Here is a 17252-nt window from a genome sequence, read left to right on the forward strand (position 1 = left end):
TAGCAAAAAGGATTAAATTGCAATAGAAGTGAAAGTTTAATTATAGATTAAAGAAAATAGTAGGGACTAAATAGGCAATTATGCCAATTACCAAAGTTGAGGCGGCATAAGTATAAAAATCTGAGATTTTTATGTGTTAAAAAAATATTATTATATTATATTATATTATTATAACAAAAAGTAAAAGAAAAACAAATAAAAATAAAAGAAAGAAACAAAGGAAGAAAAGAAACAGAATAGAAGAGACGAAACAGAGAAGAAACAGGGGAGAAAGAAAGAAAAAAAGGGAAAACTAGGGATTTGAAGCTTGAAGTTCAATAGGTAAGTTAAATCAAGTCATATTCTCATAAATTTGATGTTATTGGAATCCTAGAGTGAAATACTCTTGGATTTAAGTTGAAAATTTGAAAGTTAATAGATTTTTAGTAGGATTTATGTTGAATAAATGATGGAATTGAAGGTTTATTTGATAGAGTTTCTAGCTAGATTTGCTAAAAGGATTAAATTGTGAACTAAACTATAAGTTTTGAATTGTAGGGATTAAATTGAGGAAAATTCGAAATTAGTGAAATATGGTGAAAAATTTATAGTTAAATTTGAGTTTGGATGAAATTTAAATAGAAATAGAGTGTGAATTGAATTAGGAAAGTAAGTGAATTTAGTTAGGATTAAATTAAGAATAAGAAAGAAATTGAATAGAAATTCAATTATTTGTCATAATTAGTGCTGTAATTAATAGTATAAATTATTATTATTTTCATAGCTAACAAAGAGCCCAAGGCATCGGCACGAAAAGGAAAAGAGAAGATTATCGAGGAGTAAACGCAAGAAAATCACGGTTTGTATTACTATAATTCAAGTTATTTATTATTAAATGTTAGATTTTAATTTATGAAGTTGGTAAATGGAATGTGAGGTAAGTAGTATTATTATTATTATTATTATTATTATTATTATTATTATTATTATTATTATTATTATTATTATTATTATTATTAGTGTGAATTAAATTGAATAATTGATATGAATTAATATTTGAATTGCTTGTTTATTGAAAGCGGAAAGTGAAATTGAATCGAATTCTGACTGATATTAAATTGAATGGAAATGTATTGAGTTGTGAAAATGTGTGAATTTGTAAATTAATTATCGAATGAAAGGTGGAAAAATGATTGAATTGAAAATGAGAGAAATTGTGATTTAAATACCCTATTAACTAGTCGGGCTGAGTCGGATATAATTGACATGCCATAGGATTTGGAAGAGTACGGGGTTTATCGGCTTTGCCGACCAGGCACTTTATGTGTCGTATCTCAGGCACTTTATGTGTCGTATCAGGCACCTCGTGTGTCGTTTCAGGCACTTATGTGTCGTATACTGATCAGGTACTATGTACCGTTTTAGGCACAATGTGTCGTACTGGTGTGTTTGGGTTGGAATCCGTGTATCCGTCAATGTCCAAATTGTTAATAGGGTGAATAATTAAAATGCAAAAATTTAAAAATTGTGGATTGATGTTGAGATTGAAAATGAAAGGCATGACTTTAATGTCTATGTAGTGATTGAAATTATTACGTGTGATATGTGATTGAAATTGAATAACAGCTAAAAATTGTATTGTTATTGTTAATTAATGAAAGTTTATAAATTAATTGATATTTAAGAAATCGAATAGTTACATGCTTGGTACTTATAATTCTTTATTTCTATTATAATTTGAATTATGGTAATACCACTGAGTATGCAATACTCAGCGTACGGTTGTTTCCGTGCGCAGGTCGATAGAAGCCAAAGGTCCCGGTTCAGCATCCAGATCAATCCCGACTTCAGCATAATTTTGGTGATGTATATTTTCTTTTGGTAATGTGGCATGTACATATGTTGTGTATAAAAGTTTAGGTGATAAATTATACATGGAAATCATGAAAGGGTAAAATTTTACAAAGAAACAGAATTCAGGCAGCACAGTGACGTGACTTTGAAAAATCACCTAGGATAGTATATAATGATTTATAAGGCGAATGATATATGGAATGAAAGCTTGTTGAGTCTATTTTCATGGAAAAATGACGTTTTAGAGAAAGGAAATTTATATTTTAAGATATGTGAATTTTAGTGAGACAGGGTCAAAACTGTTTTTGGAGTCCCCTGTTATGAGTTTAGAAAATCACTGAAAATTTTACAAAAATAGTTATGAATTTAAATTTACATGCTTAGATTCTTTAATGAGTCTATTTTCGGTAGGAACAAGTGGGAACACTATATAAAAATCCTATAATGAGAAATTTTATTTTTAGTAATAAGAGGTCAGAACAGTCGAATGGCGAAACAGGGGAGACTTTAACTAATAAACTGTACTAATTAGCTAAACCAAAAATTCTAAAAATTTTATTGTAAGTAGATATATGAGTCTAGTTTCAGGTAAAATTTACGGAATTAAATTTCGAGTCCAGTAGCTCGAGTTATAATTAATTTAGTAACTGCTGAACGATTGGACAAGTTTGCTTTGAATAGTGAAACTAATTTTCAAAGTAAATTTTTTTATGTTCCGAATTAGTAAGATAAGTTAAGTAATGAAGTCAATTGGTAAACAAACTAATAAATTTTATGATTTAATTTAATATGTTGATTATTTATTTAAGAATTGTTGTAAATTGTTTGATACGTCCGGTAATGCCTCGTAACCCTGTTCCGGCGACAGTTCGGGGTTAAGGGGTGTTACAACAACGCACTACAGACTGCATCAAATGTGAGTGTATCCTTCCCATGAAGCAATGTGGTGGTAAGATGATCATATTCATCAGGAAGAGAATTCAACAACAATAATGCCTTGTCTTCATCTTCAAATTTCTCATCCAAATTTAGCAAGTCTGCTAAAATTTTATTGAATGAGTTCACATGGTCATTCATCGACATATCGGGTGCATACGTGAACCGAAAAAGTTTCTTTTTCATATAAAACCTATTTTCAAGACTTTTCGTTAGAAACTTTTCTTCCAGTGTATCCCACAACTTCTTCGCTGATGTCTCCCTCATGACAGAGTACTTCTGCTCTTTGGCCAAACATAGGCGGATTGTACCACATGCTTGTCTATTGATCTTGGCCCACTCCTTGTCATCCATCTTATCAGGTTTTTCTTCAAGGGCTATATCCAGCTCTTGCTGACATAAGACATCCAGGATCTCACATTGCCACATACCAAAATTATTGGTACCATCAAATTTCTCTACTTCAAATTTTGTATTGATCACGGTAGTCTTTTTTGATGACGATGCCTCTGCCATTTTTCTCCTCAATCCCAACTACTGTATACGTGAACAGTATCGTCTACGTGAGTGCCGTGGATGAACAATACTATATACGTAAATAGTATCGTAAACGGTTGTATTCCCCAAGTACGAATCTAGCTCTGATACCAATTGTTACGCGAAAGCGTGTAAAAGAGTAAAATTATTGTACTAAAAAATCACACTAAGTTCAATTCCCAGGAAAGAGGGGTGGATCACGAGGATCGCTTAAGTACCAGATCTTTCCTAGCCAGAATATCCCTTTATCGTAATTTAATGGCACAATAAATCACTACAATCACACTCACAAAATATGCAAAATAAACAATAAAGAACACAACAATTTAACGAGGTTCAGCAAATTTTGCCTACGTCCTCGGGCACTATCAAATATATTTCACTCTAAAATACAAGTGAAAGTTTACAAATAGGGAGAGAGAATAATTGCCTTAAGTAGAGAATGACAAGTGTGGGATGTTTGAAATGAGAAATAATTAGGCCTATTTATAGTTGAAGCTCAAGGATCAATTTGCAAAGTCCTTATACAATTAGGGACCAAAAATTACAATTATTCCATGCCAATTTCAAACCAAATTATTAGTGCCTTAATTTGTGGGATTTTTTTGACTTTTCAAAGATGGATGGCTACTAATAGGAATGGAATCCCAAAGTAGAAGCTGGCAGCTGGGATCCATGTTTATTGTCATTCTTGGTTAAGTTATTGCAGTGTTTGGGCCATAATCACTCCTTCCATTGATTACTGGTTTGAGCTGTTGTGAAATTGTGTGGATCATGATGACCTTTCTCGGCTTTGCATTTTTTGTCTTAATATTCTTCCCTATAATATATATATATTTTTATGGAAAAAAAAAACTAATCCTTCAATTTTATTTGGAATTGTAGTAATATCACTTTACCTGTTACAGAAGCAGCAATAGCAAGATTGACGAAGCCTGTTGAAGTTTGTCTTTTCAAAATTATTTGCGAAGGCAATAAAAGGGTTAAGGTATGATGAAGCTTCATAAATTCTGTAATTATGCTCCAATATTTTATTCTAATAATTTGTGCAATAAAATTTTAATATGCGAAATATATCATTAAAAGACAGGTTTGTGTTTTTTTGAAAGAGACAAGTCCTTGTTACTTTATCAAATACTTAGAGCTGAAGCATCCACAACAAATACATAATCAAAGGTTAAACATAATTTGAATGTGCAGCAAAAGAGATAAATGACTTCAGAACAAGTAAAACTTATATAAACAAACAAAGAGCTATTAAGAGAAGCATCAATCACAGGTAAGTACAATCACACTGCCAAATTATAAGAAATTCTAAAATCAACAATCAAACACAAATGCAAACTACACAAGTTTCCGCTTCAGATTGTTACATGACATTTATTTACAACATAAAAAGTTGAAAAACTCAAATTATAATGACAGCAACAACTAACATCACAAGTAATAAGGCAAAGATCAAAGTTTCAAACCCTGTTTTCCAATCTTGAGTTTTCCTGCAAATGAAGTGGCACGTTTCAAATATGATTACATCTGAATTGCTACATGCCCCACTTCCACCACTGCCGTAGAAAATAGGGTGCTACACAATCCCAGTGGACAATATATTTGCACTCCAACTTTGAGCATTCAAGAGCCACATCTTCACAAGGCTTACTACATTTATCACAATCAGGATAGTAATACTTCTTCTTCACAATGATGAGTGGATGTGGATGATTTGTTTCTTCATAGATGCTCCCGAGTTTGAGGAATGGATAGCTTCCAAGAACACAACCAACATGAGCAGAAGTATCACATGTTGTACAATGATAAAACCAACGATTTACATCTCGACTTTCTTCGCAGATATCACAATGATGACTCTCTGAATAACTATTATCATCATTATCAGTGAGTGAAAGAAGATGCTCATCGCATTTGTGACGAGCTGTAATTGGAAGTGAAAAACATCCAAGATCTAGCACAAAATTGCAGTCCTTACAACAAAATGCCCCATATCCCCTTGTTGTATCACCACAAGCATTGCACTGACCTTCGTAGTCTCTGTAGAAATAGAGGGGGTGAACATGTTTCAAACATGTTCGAGCACCAGGAGTAAGAGCAATCACACATCGGAGACATTTATTTTCCTCACATCCACAACATTCATAAGCAAAGGCATTAGATATGTGCCAACATTCTTGACACTCAAAAGCTTTGTCAGAAATAAGGGCAAGAGGCTCTTGGCAATGATGATGCCAAACATTCTTCATCTTAGTTAACTCGGCACACGCTTTATGAAGAAAAAAAACACATTCTGAACAGTAATAAAATGGATCCGAGAGTGGCAACATACACCCGTTGCAACTATTTTCATATCCTCCAACAAAGGGACCTAACATTAGATTATGCATATGCTTGAAATGCTTTATTTTTGTAGCTTCTCCAGCATCGTTCCTCTCAATAACACTGATGGAACTTTCATGGGGCATCTCATCTTCGTTTTCTACTATTTCATATGAATCTTTATCCTTCATTGCACACTTCACGTGGAATATAACATCACACTTTGAACAATAGTAACTACCATGCTCTGTATTGACTTCATCATGGCATATTAGGCAATCCAAAACCCTAAAATCTTCTATGTGATGGAAATATGTGTGAATAAGGGGATGGTCATGCCACTTACTTTTGATAATGCGAGGCAATGAAATGCAATTTTTATGGATTATAATGTTGCATGTACCACATGTATAGGAAACATGATTTCCTTCAGTGCCACACGCATCACAAGTGAATGGAACTTGTCTCAAAAACAAGGTGAATGGATGTTCATGATTTGTATTCTTAATAACTTGTAATGACGATTGTGATGCACATTCAATGTGAACAACAAACTTACAAGGAGAACAACCATAAACAAATCCTCTTCGCCTTGGTACTTGGCATATCTTGCAAGAGAGCCGTTTGCTATTAAATTGTAGAACAAGAGGATGCTTGCGATGGTACACATGATTGAGTTTGAAAGGAAGCTCAGCGCATTTCTCATGTAAATTAAATCCACAATCAGGAGAAAAGTGTGTATACATTGCTAATGGTTCCCAACATCCAAAGCACTTACTAACATCTTTGAGTTTTTTATCACCATTTTCAGTGGAAATCAATGGATCATGAAGGGCAACATGCTCAAGCTCTTTCAAATTATTCTCAGCAATATTAAGTGTAAACAAAGCACATTTAATATGAAAGTCCAATTCACAACTAGAGCAGTGATAAACAGACTTGTCACCAAATTCATGGCAGAATGTGCAAAAGTACGCTCCAGATAAATGAGGTGACTTTTGCATAAGAAGAAGAGGATGGTTGAGATGAAAAGGGTGATTAAGCGCCAAAGGTGCCTCGGCACATACCTTGTGAAGATAAAACCCACAGTGCTCCGCACAGTAAAAACATGGAGCAGACACCTTCTCCCCACACCTGGAGCAATCAGTTACACCGCCTTGATTGTCGATCAGCTGCTCTTGATTCAACATAAGAAGCAGGGGATGTTGGTGCCCATTAAACAAGGTGAATGGATGTTCATGATTTGTACTCTTAATAACTTGTAATGGTGATTGTGATGCACATTCAATGTGAACAACAAACTTACAAGGAGAACAACCATAAAAAAATCCACTTTCCGTACTTCGCCTTGTTACTCGACATATCTTGCAAGAGAGCCGTTGGCTATTAAATTGTAGAACAAGAGGATGCTTGCGATGGCACCCATGATTCAGTTTGAAAGGAAGCTCAGCGCATTTCTCATGTAAATTAAATCCACAGTCAGGAGAAAAGTGTGTATAATTTGTTAATGGTTCCTGGCACCCAAAGCACTTATTATCATCTTCAAGTTCTTTATCTTGAAGGGCAACATGCTCAAGCTCTTTCAAATTATTCTCAGCAATATTAAATGTAAACAGAGCACATTTAATATGAAAGTCAAAATGGCAAGAGCAGTGATAAACAAACTCATTACCGCCTTTATCGCAAAAATTGCAAATGTACCGTCCAGATGAATAAGGTGCATTTTGCATAAGAAGAAGAGGATGATGAGGATGAAAAGGATGATTAAGCTCCAAAGGTGCCTCGGCACATACCTTGTGAAGATAAAACCCACAGTGCTCCGCACAGCAAAAACATGGAGCAGACACCTTCTCCCCACACCTGGAGCAATCAGTTACACCACTTTGATTGTGGATCAGCTGGTCTTGATTCAACATAAGAAGCAGGGGATGTTGGTGGCCATAATTGTTAGACTCCTCCATTTCTCCTTCCCCAAGCAATATAAATAAAGGAAAAGCTCGACTCTGGGAGCAAAGTTTGAATGGGAAAACAAGATTACAAGTGAAGAAAGATAATGATTCAGGAAATGGGAGAGCATTTGATATTTAGAGGCAGAGGTCAACTCAATTAGCTAGTGAATACTTTTATTCAAGATTACACATGCTGTTCATGGTGGGTTGATTTGATATTTATGAGATTTATAATATTGTAGTGAACCAATCATGTCAAAAATATTAAATAATCACAACACAACAAGGACTTTGAACAACTCTACCAACTTTCAGCGAATACATACAAGAGCAATTAATGAGTTGTCGGGAAAAGTTTGGCTATCTTTTTCTTTCTTTACTTTGTTACAAACTTCACTTTTTTGATTAAATGGGAAGGCTAATAAAATCACTTTAAATCTCTCTTTACTATCTGAGATTTTTTTTTTTTTTTCTGTATGGATTGTTTTTGTCAAAAATATCAAATTGAAAAATTATTGGGAGTCACGTGTAATAAATATATTAAATACATTAAAAAAGCTAAAAAAGGTTTTCTAACGCATTCAAAAATATTTATATTAAAAATTACTATCATAAATATAATGGATTTAATTATTATTAGATTGGTGATTTAATATAAATATAATTATAATTATTTAATATATATAATTAATATAATATTTTTAGGAATAAATCTTAAAATTATATATGAACTTTGATCTAATGTGTAATTGTATATATGAACTTTAATTTGATGTAATTATACACGTGAAACTCTAATTGTGGTTCAAATGTAAACTTCAAACTTTAATTTTTAATTTAATCATGCACATTTAAAAAAATAAATTAATTTATTTATTTTTATATTAGATAAATATGATTATTTATGTATGCAATGTAATGACCCGATAGTCACGGGTATCGAAAGTGTATTTTTGGGTCTTCGTTTTCAAAAAACGGATCCGTAAATATTTAATAAAAATATTTACGAAGCTAGTTGTGTGGTTAATTAGATTTTGATTAGGTGAATTTGCTTAATTTAAGAGTAATTAGGTGTAAAGACTAGATTGCATATAGGGAGAAAGTTAAATTATAGATTAAAGAAAAGTGAATGGACTAAATAAGCAATTAAACCTCAAATTAACAAGTGTGTGGTATTGGTAATGAAATGTGTAACATTTAAATACAAACATTTATAATAACTATTACTTACTTATTAATATTATTATATTATATTTTTATAATAATTAAAACATAAAATAAATGAAAGAAAAAATAGAAAAAAAGAACAAAGTAGAACGAAATAGAGAAGAAAAGAGAGAAAGAAAAGGAGGAAAAAATTAGGGTTTTCAAGGGTTCAAAGCTTAATTGGTAAGTCAATTTAGTCCTTTTCTTGTAATTTTTATGTTTTAGAATCCTAGTATTAAATACTACTTAACCTATGTTGAAATTTTAGAAAATACTGAATTTTTAGATGTTGCTCATGTTGAATAATTTAAGTATTTGGGATTAAATTGATAGATTTTAAGTTAGAAATGAAAAGGGATTGAATTGTAAAATAAATTATAAGTTTTGAGTATTAGGGACTAAATTGTAAAAATTAAAAATTTAGGGATTTGAGTAAAATTAGAGAGTTGAATTTAGTCTAAAGTGGAAATTGAATTTAGTCTAAAGTGGGATTTAAGCTTAATTGTTTTTTTTTAAATTCGATGAAACAAAATAAAAAGATGAGTGTTGAAATATGGAAAACTTTTATTGTAAAATGATCAAGGTATTTTAAATAAGATTATGAGTATTTTCTGGGTTTAGTTACATATTACCCATAAATTATCCAATTTTTGTTCTTTAAATTTATATTTAAGTCGAATAATTTTTTAAGAAAACAAGATTAGGACTCAAATTGTAAAAAAAATAAGCAATGGTTAACGTTAATTTAACTGATTTTAGTATAAAATAGTGAATGTAATTAGTGTTAGGATTGGGTATTGGGTTGTGAGCTGAGTACCATGTGCCACTGCCATGTCTTTTTTTCTAACATAATACATTAAATTGTTTTAATTTTACTTATTGAATAGAAATATAAATATGAAAAAGAATGTTATAGTTTTATTTAATTTGCAATTTATGTTTTTATTTATTATTGCATTATCAAAATGTTGTGTAGCATTACTGTATTCCTTCTAATTTCCCAATTTTTGGCAGATGTAAATGAGATTTGGTGGCAATTCCAATTATGGGTTTCAGACATTCCTTTATCTAAATAAAAAACTTTCCAAAGCATTTACTTCACAAGGCATGCATGCATACATTTTAAGTAAATAACACACAGAAATCAGAGTACTATAGTTTGAATAATCAAAAGGCAATCATATTCCAACTCAAAACATGCTTCCCTTACAATAGGAAACCCTACCATGCATAATAATTACAATCAGCATTACATGTAATAATGTCAGGACCATTCTCTGTGTTAAGTTGTAGTTTTGGACTATAGTCACCTCAACGCCACCTTAGTCCTCCGAATCTCAAGAAGTGAACTTGTTATCACAGACACTCACCATGGACAATGAAGTTGCATCCAGTACATTCCAAAGCCAAATCTAAACAGGGCTCACCACACTTACTGCAGTTCGGATAGTAATAAATCTTCTTAACATTAGTGAGAGGGTGCTCATGAACCTCAGGTAGTTCAAAGATACTCCCGAGTTTGAAGAATGGATATCTACCAAGGACGCAATCGACATGAGCAGAAGTATCACATGTTGCACAATGATAAAACCAAAGATTTGGATCTCGACTTTCTTCACATACATCACAAAAATGGCTTTCTGAATAACTGTTATCATGACAGTAAGCGAGTGAAAGAAGATGTTGATCATTTTTGTGTTGGGATGTAATAGGCAACGAAAAGCATTTATGATCCAAAGAAAAATCGCAATCCTTACACGGAACAACCCTTTGATATCATCCTCACCACAAGCAACACATCGCCCTTTATATTCGGGGTAGAAAAAAAGAGGATGTTTATGTCCTAGACATGTGCGAGCACCAGGTGTAAGAGCAATTATACATTGAAGGCATGTACATTGCTCACATTCTTCACATTTATAGGCAAAAGCATTAGACAACCAAAGACATTGTACACACTCAAATACTTCATTTGAAGTAAGGACTAATGCTGGTCGGCAACGTCGATGCCAAACATGCTTTACTTTTGGTAACTCGGCGCAAACTTTATGGAGAAAGAAACCACACTGTGTACAATAGTAAAATGAAGCCACGATCGGTAACAAGCACCCATCACAACATTTATCATCATACTCGCCTACTCTGTCACTTAATATTAAGTAATGAATATGCTTGAAATGTTCTATTACTGTGGCTTCTCCAGCATCATTCCATTCAAGAACCTTGGTTATGGAGCTAACATCAGCAGATTCCTCATCTTCATTTTCTACTATTTCATATGAATTTTCATTCTTCATTGCACACTTCACATGGAATATAACATCGCACTCTGAACAATAGTAACTACCATAGTCTGTACTAACTTCATCATGACATATTATGCAATCCAAAACTCTAAAATCTTCTATGCGAAGGAAATATTTGTGAAAAAGGCGATGATCATGCCACTTGCTTTTGATGATGCGTGGCAATGAAGTGCACTTTTTATGGACCATAATGTTACATGTACAACATATGTAGGAAGCGTAACTTCCTTCAGTACCACATGCATCACAAATGAATGATGATCCTCTTAGCAACAAAGTGAAAGGATGTTCATGCCTTTTATCTTCAACAACAAGATCTAAAGATTCTGATACACATTCAATGTGAACAACAAACTTACACGGAGAACAACCATAAACAAATCCTCTTCGCCTTTTTACTTGGCATATCTTGCAAGAGAGTCGTTCGCTATTAAATTGTAGAGTAAGAGGATGCTTGTGATGGCACTTATGATTCAGTTTGAAAGGAAGCTTAGCGCATTTTTCATGTAAATTAAATCTACAGTCAGGAGAAAAGTGTGTATACTTTGCTAATGGTTCCCGACATCCAAAGCACTTACTAACATCTTCAAGTTCTTCATCACCATTGCCAGTGGAAATCAAAGGATGTTGAAGGGCAACATGGTCAAGCTCTTTCAAATTATCCTCAGCAACATTAAATGTAAACAAAGCACATTTAATATGAAAGTCCAATCCGCAAGAGCAGTGATAAATGAATTTCTCACATGTTTTATCACAGAAATCGCAAATACACCTTGTGTAAGAAGATGGTGGCTCTTGCAGAAGAAGAAGAGGATGATGAGGATGAAAAGGATGATTAAGCTCCAAAGGTGCGTCGCCACATGACTTGTGAAGATAAAACCCACAGTGCTCCACACAGCAAAAACATGGAGCAGACACCTCCTCCCCGCACCTGGAGCAATGAGTTACACCACTTTGATTGTGGATCAGCTGGTCTTGATTCAAGATAAGAAGCAGGGGATGTTGGTGGCCATAATTGTTAGACTCCTCCATTTCTCCTTCCCCAAGCAATATAAATAAAGGAAAAGCTCGACTTTGGGAGCAAAGTTTGAATGGGAAAACAAGATTACAAGCGAAGAAAGATAATGACTCAGGAAGTAGGGGAGCTTATAGTAAAGATCCCGAATCAAGCTCCGCTATACAAAACCTCTTGATTTATTTCATTGTATAAAAGTAATAAAATACATTATATTAAAGTTAATACATATTATAACTAACTTTAAATGATTTTTTATTATTTAAATTTATATTTGAGTCGAATAATTTTTTTAAAACAAGATTAGAACTCAAATTGTAATAAAATAAGCAATGGTTAACGTTAAATTGACTGATTTCAGTATAAAAAAGTGATTGTAATTAGTGATTGGGTATTGGGTTTTGAGCTGAGTACCATGTGCCACTGCCATGTCTTTTTTTTACTTAAAACTTACAATTAGAAAAGTTTGAGTGTGAAAACTCAAATTGTTATAAAATAAGCATTGGTCAAAGTGATATCAGTATAAAAAAGTGATTGTAATTAGCGTTAGTGTTATGCATTAGGGATTGGGTATTGGGTTTTGAGCTGAGTACCCTGTGCCTGTGCCTGTGCCTGTGCCTGTGCCTGTGCCTGTGCCTGCGCCATGTCTTTTTTATACCTAAAACCTACATCATTTTTCATAAACTATTCACTTTTTTTTTAAACAACAAAATAATTTTCATTACTCATGTATCAATGTATATATATTTAATTTTTTTAAAATATTATTTAAATTTAAGGTTGATATTTCCTTCACTTCTATTTTCTTTGGTTTTTTTTTAATTTTGTTCATTTCTTTTCACTTGAATAATTTTAATTTTGACACTTTTACACTTTTCAAAGTTTAATTTAATAACAATATTCAATGTTGCTTGAACCGGACCAGTCAATCTAAAAAGTGGTTTTGAGTAGTTAGATCGGGAACCAGTACGAATTAGTTGAACCAACTAAAAATCGATTGAACCAACGGTTGGACCAATTGAACCAGCTGGAAACCGATTAAATCAGTATTTTGAATATATTTTTTAAATTTTTTGAATTTTTAATAATTTTTTAATTGAACCGGTTAAACCGACCAGACCAATGAACCAATTGTCTGATCGATTCGACCACCAATCCGATTTTAAAAAACATTAATATTTTCTCCCTTCTAATACAATCTTTTAACTTTTAAGTACAAAATATATTAAACAGAGAAAAAATTATTGACAAAAAAAGAAATTTATCCACTACTCTAAATAAATGTTGACAATTAAAAATAATAATTAAACTTCAAAAAATTCATGAAAAATAAAATAGAGTTGTTTTATGGTAAAGAAAAATAATTAAATAATATTTGATCCACTATTAATTATAATGTGATAATAAAAAAGTAACATTAGTTTATGTAATAATTTATTTATATACCATTTATTAATAAAATATTTAAACTTACAAAACCATTGAATATAATTGAATTAATTACAAATAATAATAAATCAATTTTTTTCTAAAAGTGTCATATAGATAATCATAAAATTTTAATTTATTTAAAATATATATTCAAATAACAAAGTTTATTATATGGAAACTTTTTAATGTGAAGAAAATCAAAGAGAAAGAAAATAAAATATGCAAAGAATATTAAAATTTGAGGCTAATCTTTATTTAATTAGTAAAAACATGATTGTAAAAATATATTAATTTATAAATTAAAAAATAAACACTTAAAATCACATTTAATGCACTTGGCAATGGAAACAGGTTTGGGGTTGCAAAATGTGTGCCTTCAATAATAATTCATCAATGTCCTCATTTACTTTCATGGCAAGAAAGCTCTGCTCATATGATTGTAAATAGCATAGTTTTGCCCTAATTGTCTAAACAATCATTGCCTTTTGTCTTCACTAGATTTCCAAAACATGCAACATTCAGAAAAGTAGGAATTTACCCTAAATCTTGTGTTTCCGGCCATTGCTCCAAGTCAGAAATACTTGTATATGAAAAATAGTTTTAAAACATGAACATATTTATGCAAACACATACTCGTGTTTGCCCAAATCCGAGTAACATAGATTCAAAGTGAAAGAGGAATGAGAAGAGCTAAAGTGAAAGCACTGGAATTAAAGAATAAAAACCAACAATAAGCAATCCAAACCACACAAGTTTCAACCCAATCAATTGGTTAAATTACATTATTTCAACTTACAACTGAAAAAACAATTAAAAATCTTTACCTTCCCAGAATCTACTTCCAGAGGCATATGGGTTCATACATTTCCAGTGAACGAGATAGTTTCACTCTGGTTCTGCACATTCAAGAGCCAGCTCCTCACAGGGCTCTCCACATTTGGTGCATTTAGGGTAGTGCTTTATCTTCTTTACAAATGTGACAGGGTGCGGATGATCCCCTTCTTTGTAGATGCTCCCAGTTTTGATAAATGGATATTCACCGAGAACGCATTTCACATGGGCAGATGTGTCGCAAGTTGTGCAATGATAAAACCAGCGCTTCAGATCTCTTTTTTGCTCACAAATGTCACAGTAATGATGTTTTGAATAATCATGAATGTCGTGATAAGTGAGTGCAAGAAGATGCTCATCGCATTTGTGACTGACTCTAGTTGGTAGTAGCATACAAAAATGATCTACAGAATAATTGCAATCCTTGCAGCTATATGCGGGCTCTATATCCAAACCACAAGCACTACACCGCCCACCAAAATCAAAATAGAAAAGAAGGGGATGTTCATGTCCTGGACATGATAGAGCATCAGGAGGAATAGCTTGACATCGAAGGCACGTGTGGCTTCCACATTCATTGCATTTGTAGGCAAAACCATTAGAAAGGAAATCACATATTTCACATCTGAAAATGTGGTCTGAAGTCAGGACAAGGGTTGCTAATTGGCATGAATGATACCAAATAGGCTTCATCTTTGGTAATTCGGCGCAAGCTTTATGAAGAAAGAATTCACACTCAGAGCAATAGTAGAATGAATCTGAGATCAGCAACATGCACCCATCACAACATTTATTACCATACTCCCTGATTTTGTCGCTTAAGGTTAAGTAGTGGTTATGCTTGAAATGTTCTATCATTGTGGCTTCTCCTGCATCATTCCTCTCAAGAACATTAGTGATGGAGTTCAAAGATATATCAAGAGGCTTCTCATCTTCATTTTCTGGTGAAACAACATAAAAAAAATCTAGATCTCTAGTTGCACAATTCACATGGAAGATGATATTGCAATCTACACAGTAGTAACTTCCATACTCTGTGTTGACCTCAATATGACATATCATGCAATCCAGTCTTTCAAAATGTTCTTTGTGAAGGACGTATGTGTGAGAAACAGGATGGTGATGCCACCTGCTTTTGATAATGTGTGGCAATGAAATGCATTTTTTATGGACGATAATGTTGCATGTGCAGCATGCATAGGCAGCATGATTTCCTTCGGTGCCACAAGCATCACAAATGAATGGAGCTTGTCTCAAGATCAAAGAGAATGGATGTTGGTGACTTTTATCTTCAATAATAGGTGATGGTGATACACATTCAATGTGAATAGAGAAATTACAAGGCGAACAACCATACACAAATCCAATATTTATCTGTCGAGTTTCTTGGCATACCTTGCAAGAGAGTCCTTCGCTATTAAATTGTAGAACAAGAGGATGCTTACGATGGCACATATGATTCAGTTTGAAAGGAAGTTTAGCGCATTTCTCATGTAAATTAAATCCACAGTCAGGAGAAAAGTGTGTATACTTTGCTAATGGTTCCCAACACACAAAGCACTTAGCAACATCTTCAAGTTCTTCATCACCATTTTCAGTGAAAACCAGTGGATGTTGAAGGGCAACATGGTCAAGCTCTTTCAAATTATTCTCAGCAATATTAAATGTAAACAAAGCACATTTAATATGAAAGTCAAAAGGGCAAGAGCAGTGATAAACAAAATCATTACCGCGTTCACCGCAAAAATTGCAAATGTACCGTCCAGAAGAATAAGGTGCATTTTGCATAAGAAGAAGAGGATGATGAGGATGAAAAGGATGATTAAGCTCCAAAGGTGCCTCGGCACATACCTTGTGAAGATAAAACCCACAATGCTCCACACAGCAAAAACATGGTGCAGACACCTTCTCCCCACACCTCGAGCAGTCAGCTACTCCACTGCCATAGTTGATCAGCTGGTCTTGATTCAACATAAGAAGCAGGGGATGTTGGTGCCCATAATTGTTTGACTCCTCCATTTCTCTTTCCTCTTTGGCTTCTTTTCGTTAACGTAGGAAGAAAAAAACAGTGAAACTCAATAATCAAAGTAAAGCAGAAATATGGAAGAGAGAGACTCCAAAGTATATTTCTTTCCATGACTCTTTGCATTGATACTTTGCTTGAATGAGTGGGTTTTTATATTTATTTTTATATTTAACTTTCTAATTTTATTTGTATTTTATTAGTAATAAAGTGGTGATAATTAAAATTCAATAATCTACATCCTAATTTTTATTCTAAAATTATCGCGTAACAAAGAATTTTATGTAATTTTTAACTATTTAACTCTTTGTATAAAACAATATACTAATTAAATCAATTGCTCCAATTAGGTAAATTCATAAAATAATTATACATTACAAAATTGAAGCCCTTTTAATCATGATATGAAATTTATGAAATAAAATAAATTATTAGTAAAATAATTTAAAGAAGCTTTTAGTGTGCTTTGATATTTTGCTTGAGTGATAGGGTGTACTATATTATTTTCATTTAAATTGGTAAAAACTAAAGGAAGATTATACATATATTTATGTTTATTTTATTCTTTGCTTTGTGGGTTAGATAATAAATATCAATATATAATGTGTTTTGTTATCATTTGTGTGCTTGGAAATATGTAAGTAAATTCATTGAAATTCACTTACATGTCACAAATATGAATATGTCTCGAATTAGATAGTTGTGAATTGAATTAATAATTAGAAGCTGGTTTAATTTTTCTATCGCGTGTACATTCTTAAGATGATGGTTCTTTTTCAAAATCAAACCTTATTGTTTAGCATCTTGTACTAGCCATCCCTTAGAAGGTATTGTTACAATATCATCTATTCCTAATT

At 32.6% G+C, this 17252-nt stretch overlaps 2 protein-coding genes and 1 long non-coding RNA gene across 4 annotated transcripts; 1 reads left to right on the forward strand and 2 right to left on the reverse strand.

Moving 5' to 3' along the window:
• The first annotated feature begins 221 nt into the window (after nt 1-221).
• LOC128039656 (uncharacterized) lies at nt 222-1975 on the forward strand. The gene is made up of 3 exons (XR_008194106.1): nt 222-321; nt 764-838; nt 1778-1975. It is a non-coding gene; the product is annotated as an uncharacterized LOC128039656 (long non-coding RNA).
• A 2544-nt stretch (nt 1976-4519) lies between these two features.
• LOC105796408 (uncharacterized) lies at nt 4520-12227 on the reverse strand. 2 transcript variants are annotated; one of them, XM_052627904.1, is made up of 2 exons: nt 12027-12227; nt 4520-7494 (listed from the first exon to the last, which is right to left on the reverse strand). In XM_052627904.1, exons 1-2 carry the CDS (start codon nt 12125-12127, stop codon nt 4848-4850), a joined length of 2748 nt encoding a protein of 915 aa, XP_052483864.1. In that variant the 5' UTR covers nt 12128-12227; the 3' UTR covers nt 4520-4847. The 2 variants fall into 2 exon arrangements, with proteins under 2 accessions (XP_052483864.1, XP_052483865.1); XM_052627905.1 differs by lacking the exon at nt 12027-12227 and having other exon boundaries at nt 4520-7148; nt 7428-7788.
• A 2014-nt stretch (nt 12228-14241) lies between these two features.
• LOC105796409 (uncharacterized) lies at nt 14242-16391 on the reverse strand. The gene has a single exon (XM_012626122.2). It carries the CDS (start codon nt 16389-16391, stop codon nt 14427-14429), a length of 1965 nt encoding a protein of 654 aa, XP_012481576.1. The 3' UTR covers nt 14242-14426.
• Between the last annotated feature and the right edge of the window lie 861 nt (nt 16392-17252).

Source organism: Gossypium raimondii, chromosome 3, assembly GCF_025698545.1.
Source record: "Gossypium raimondii isolate GPD5lz chromosome 3, ASM2569854v1, whole genome shotgun sequence".
NCBI classification, from domain to species: Eukaryota; Viridiplantae; Streptophyta; class Magnoliopsida; order Malvales; family Malvaceae; genus Gossypium; species Gossypium raimondii.

Excerpts from the sequence above, each read along its gene's own strand:
- LOC105796408 (XM_052627904.1), bottom strand. The coding sequence starts at position 12,127 with ATGGAGGAGTCTAACAATTATGGCCACCAACATCCCCTGCTTCTTATC. Across the intron at positions 7,495-12,026 it reads GGTGTAACTCATTGCTCCAG|GTGTGGGGAGAAGGTGTCTG; the intron begins GTGCGGGGAGGA and ends TGATTGCTCCAG.
- LOC105796409 (XM_012626122.2), bottom strand. The coding sequence starts at position 16,391 with ATGGAGGAGTCAAACAATTATGGGCACCAACATCCCCTGCTTCTTATG.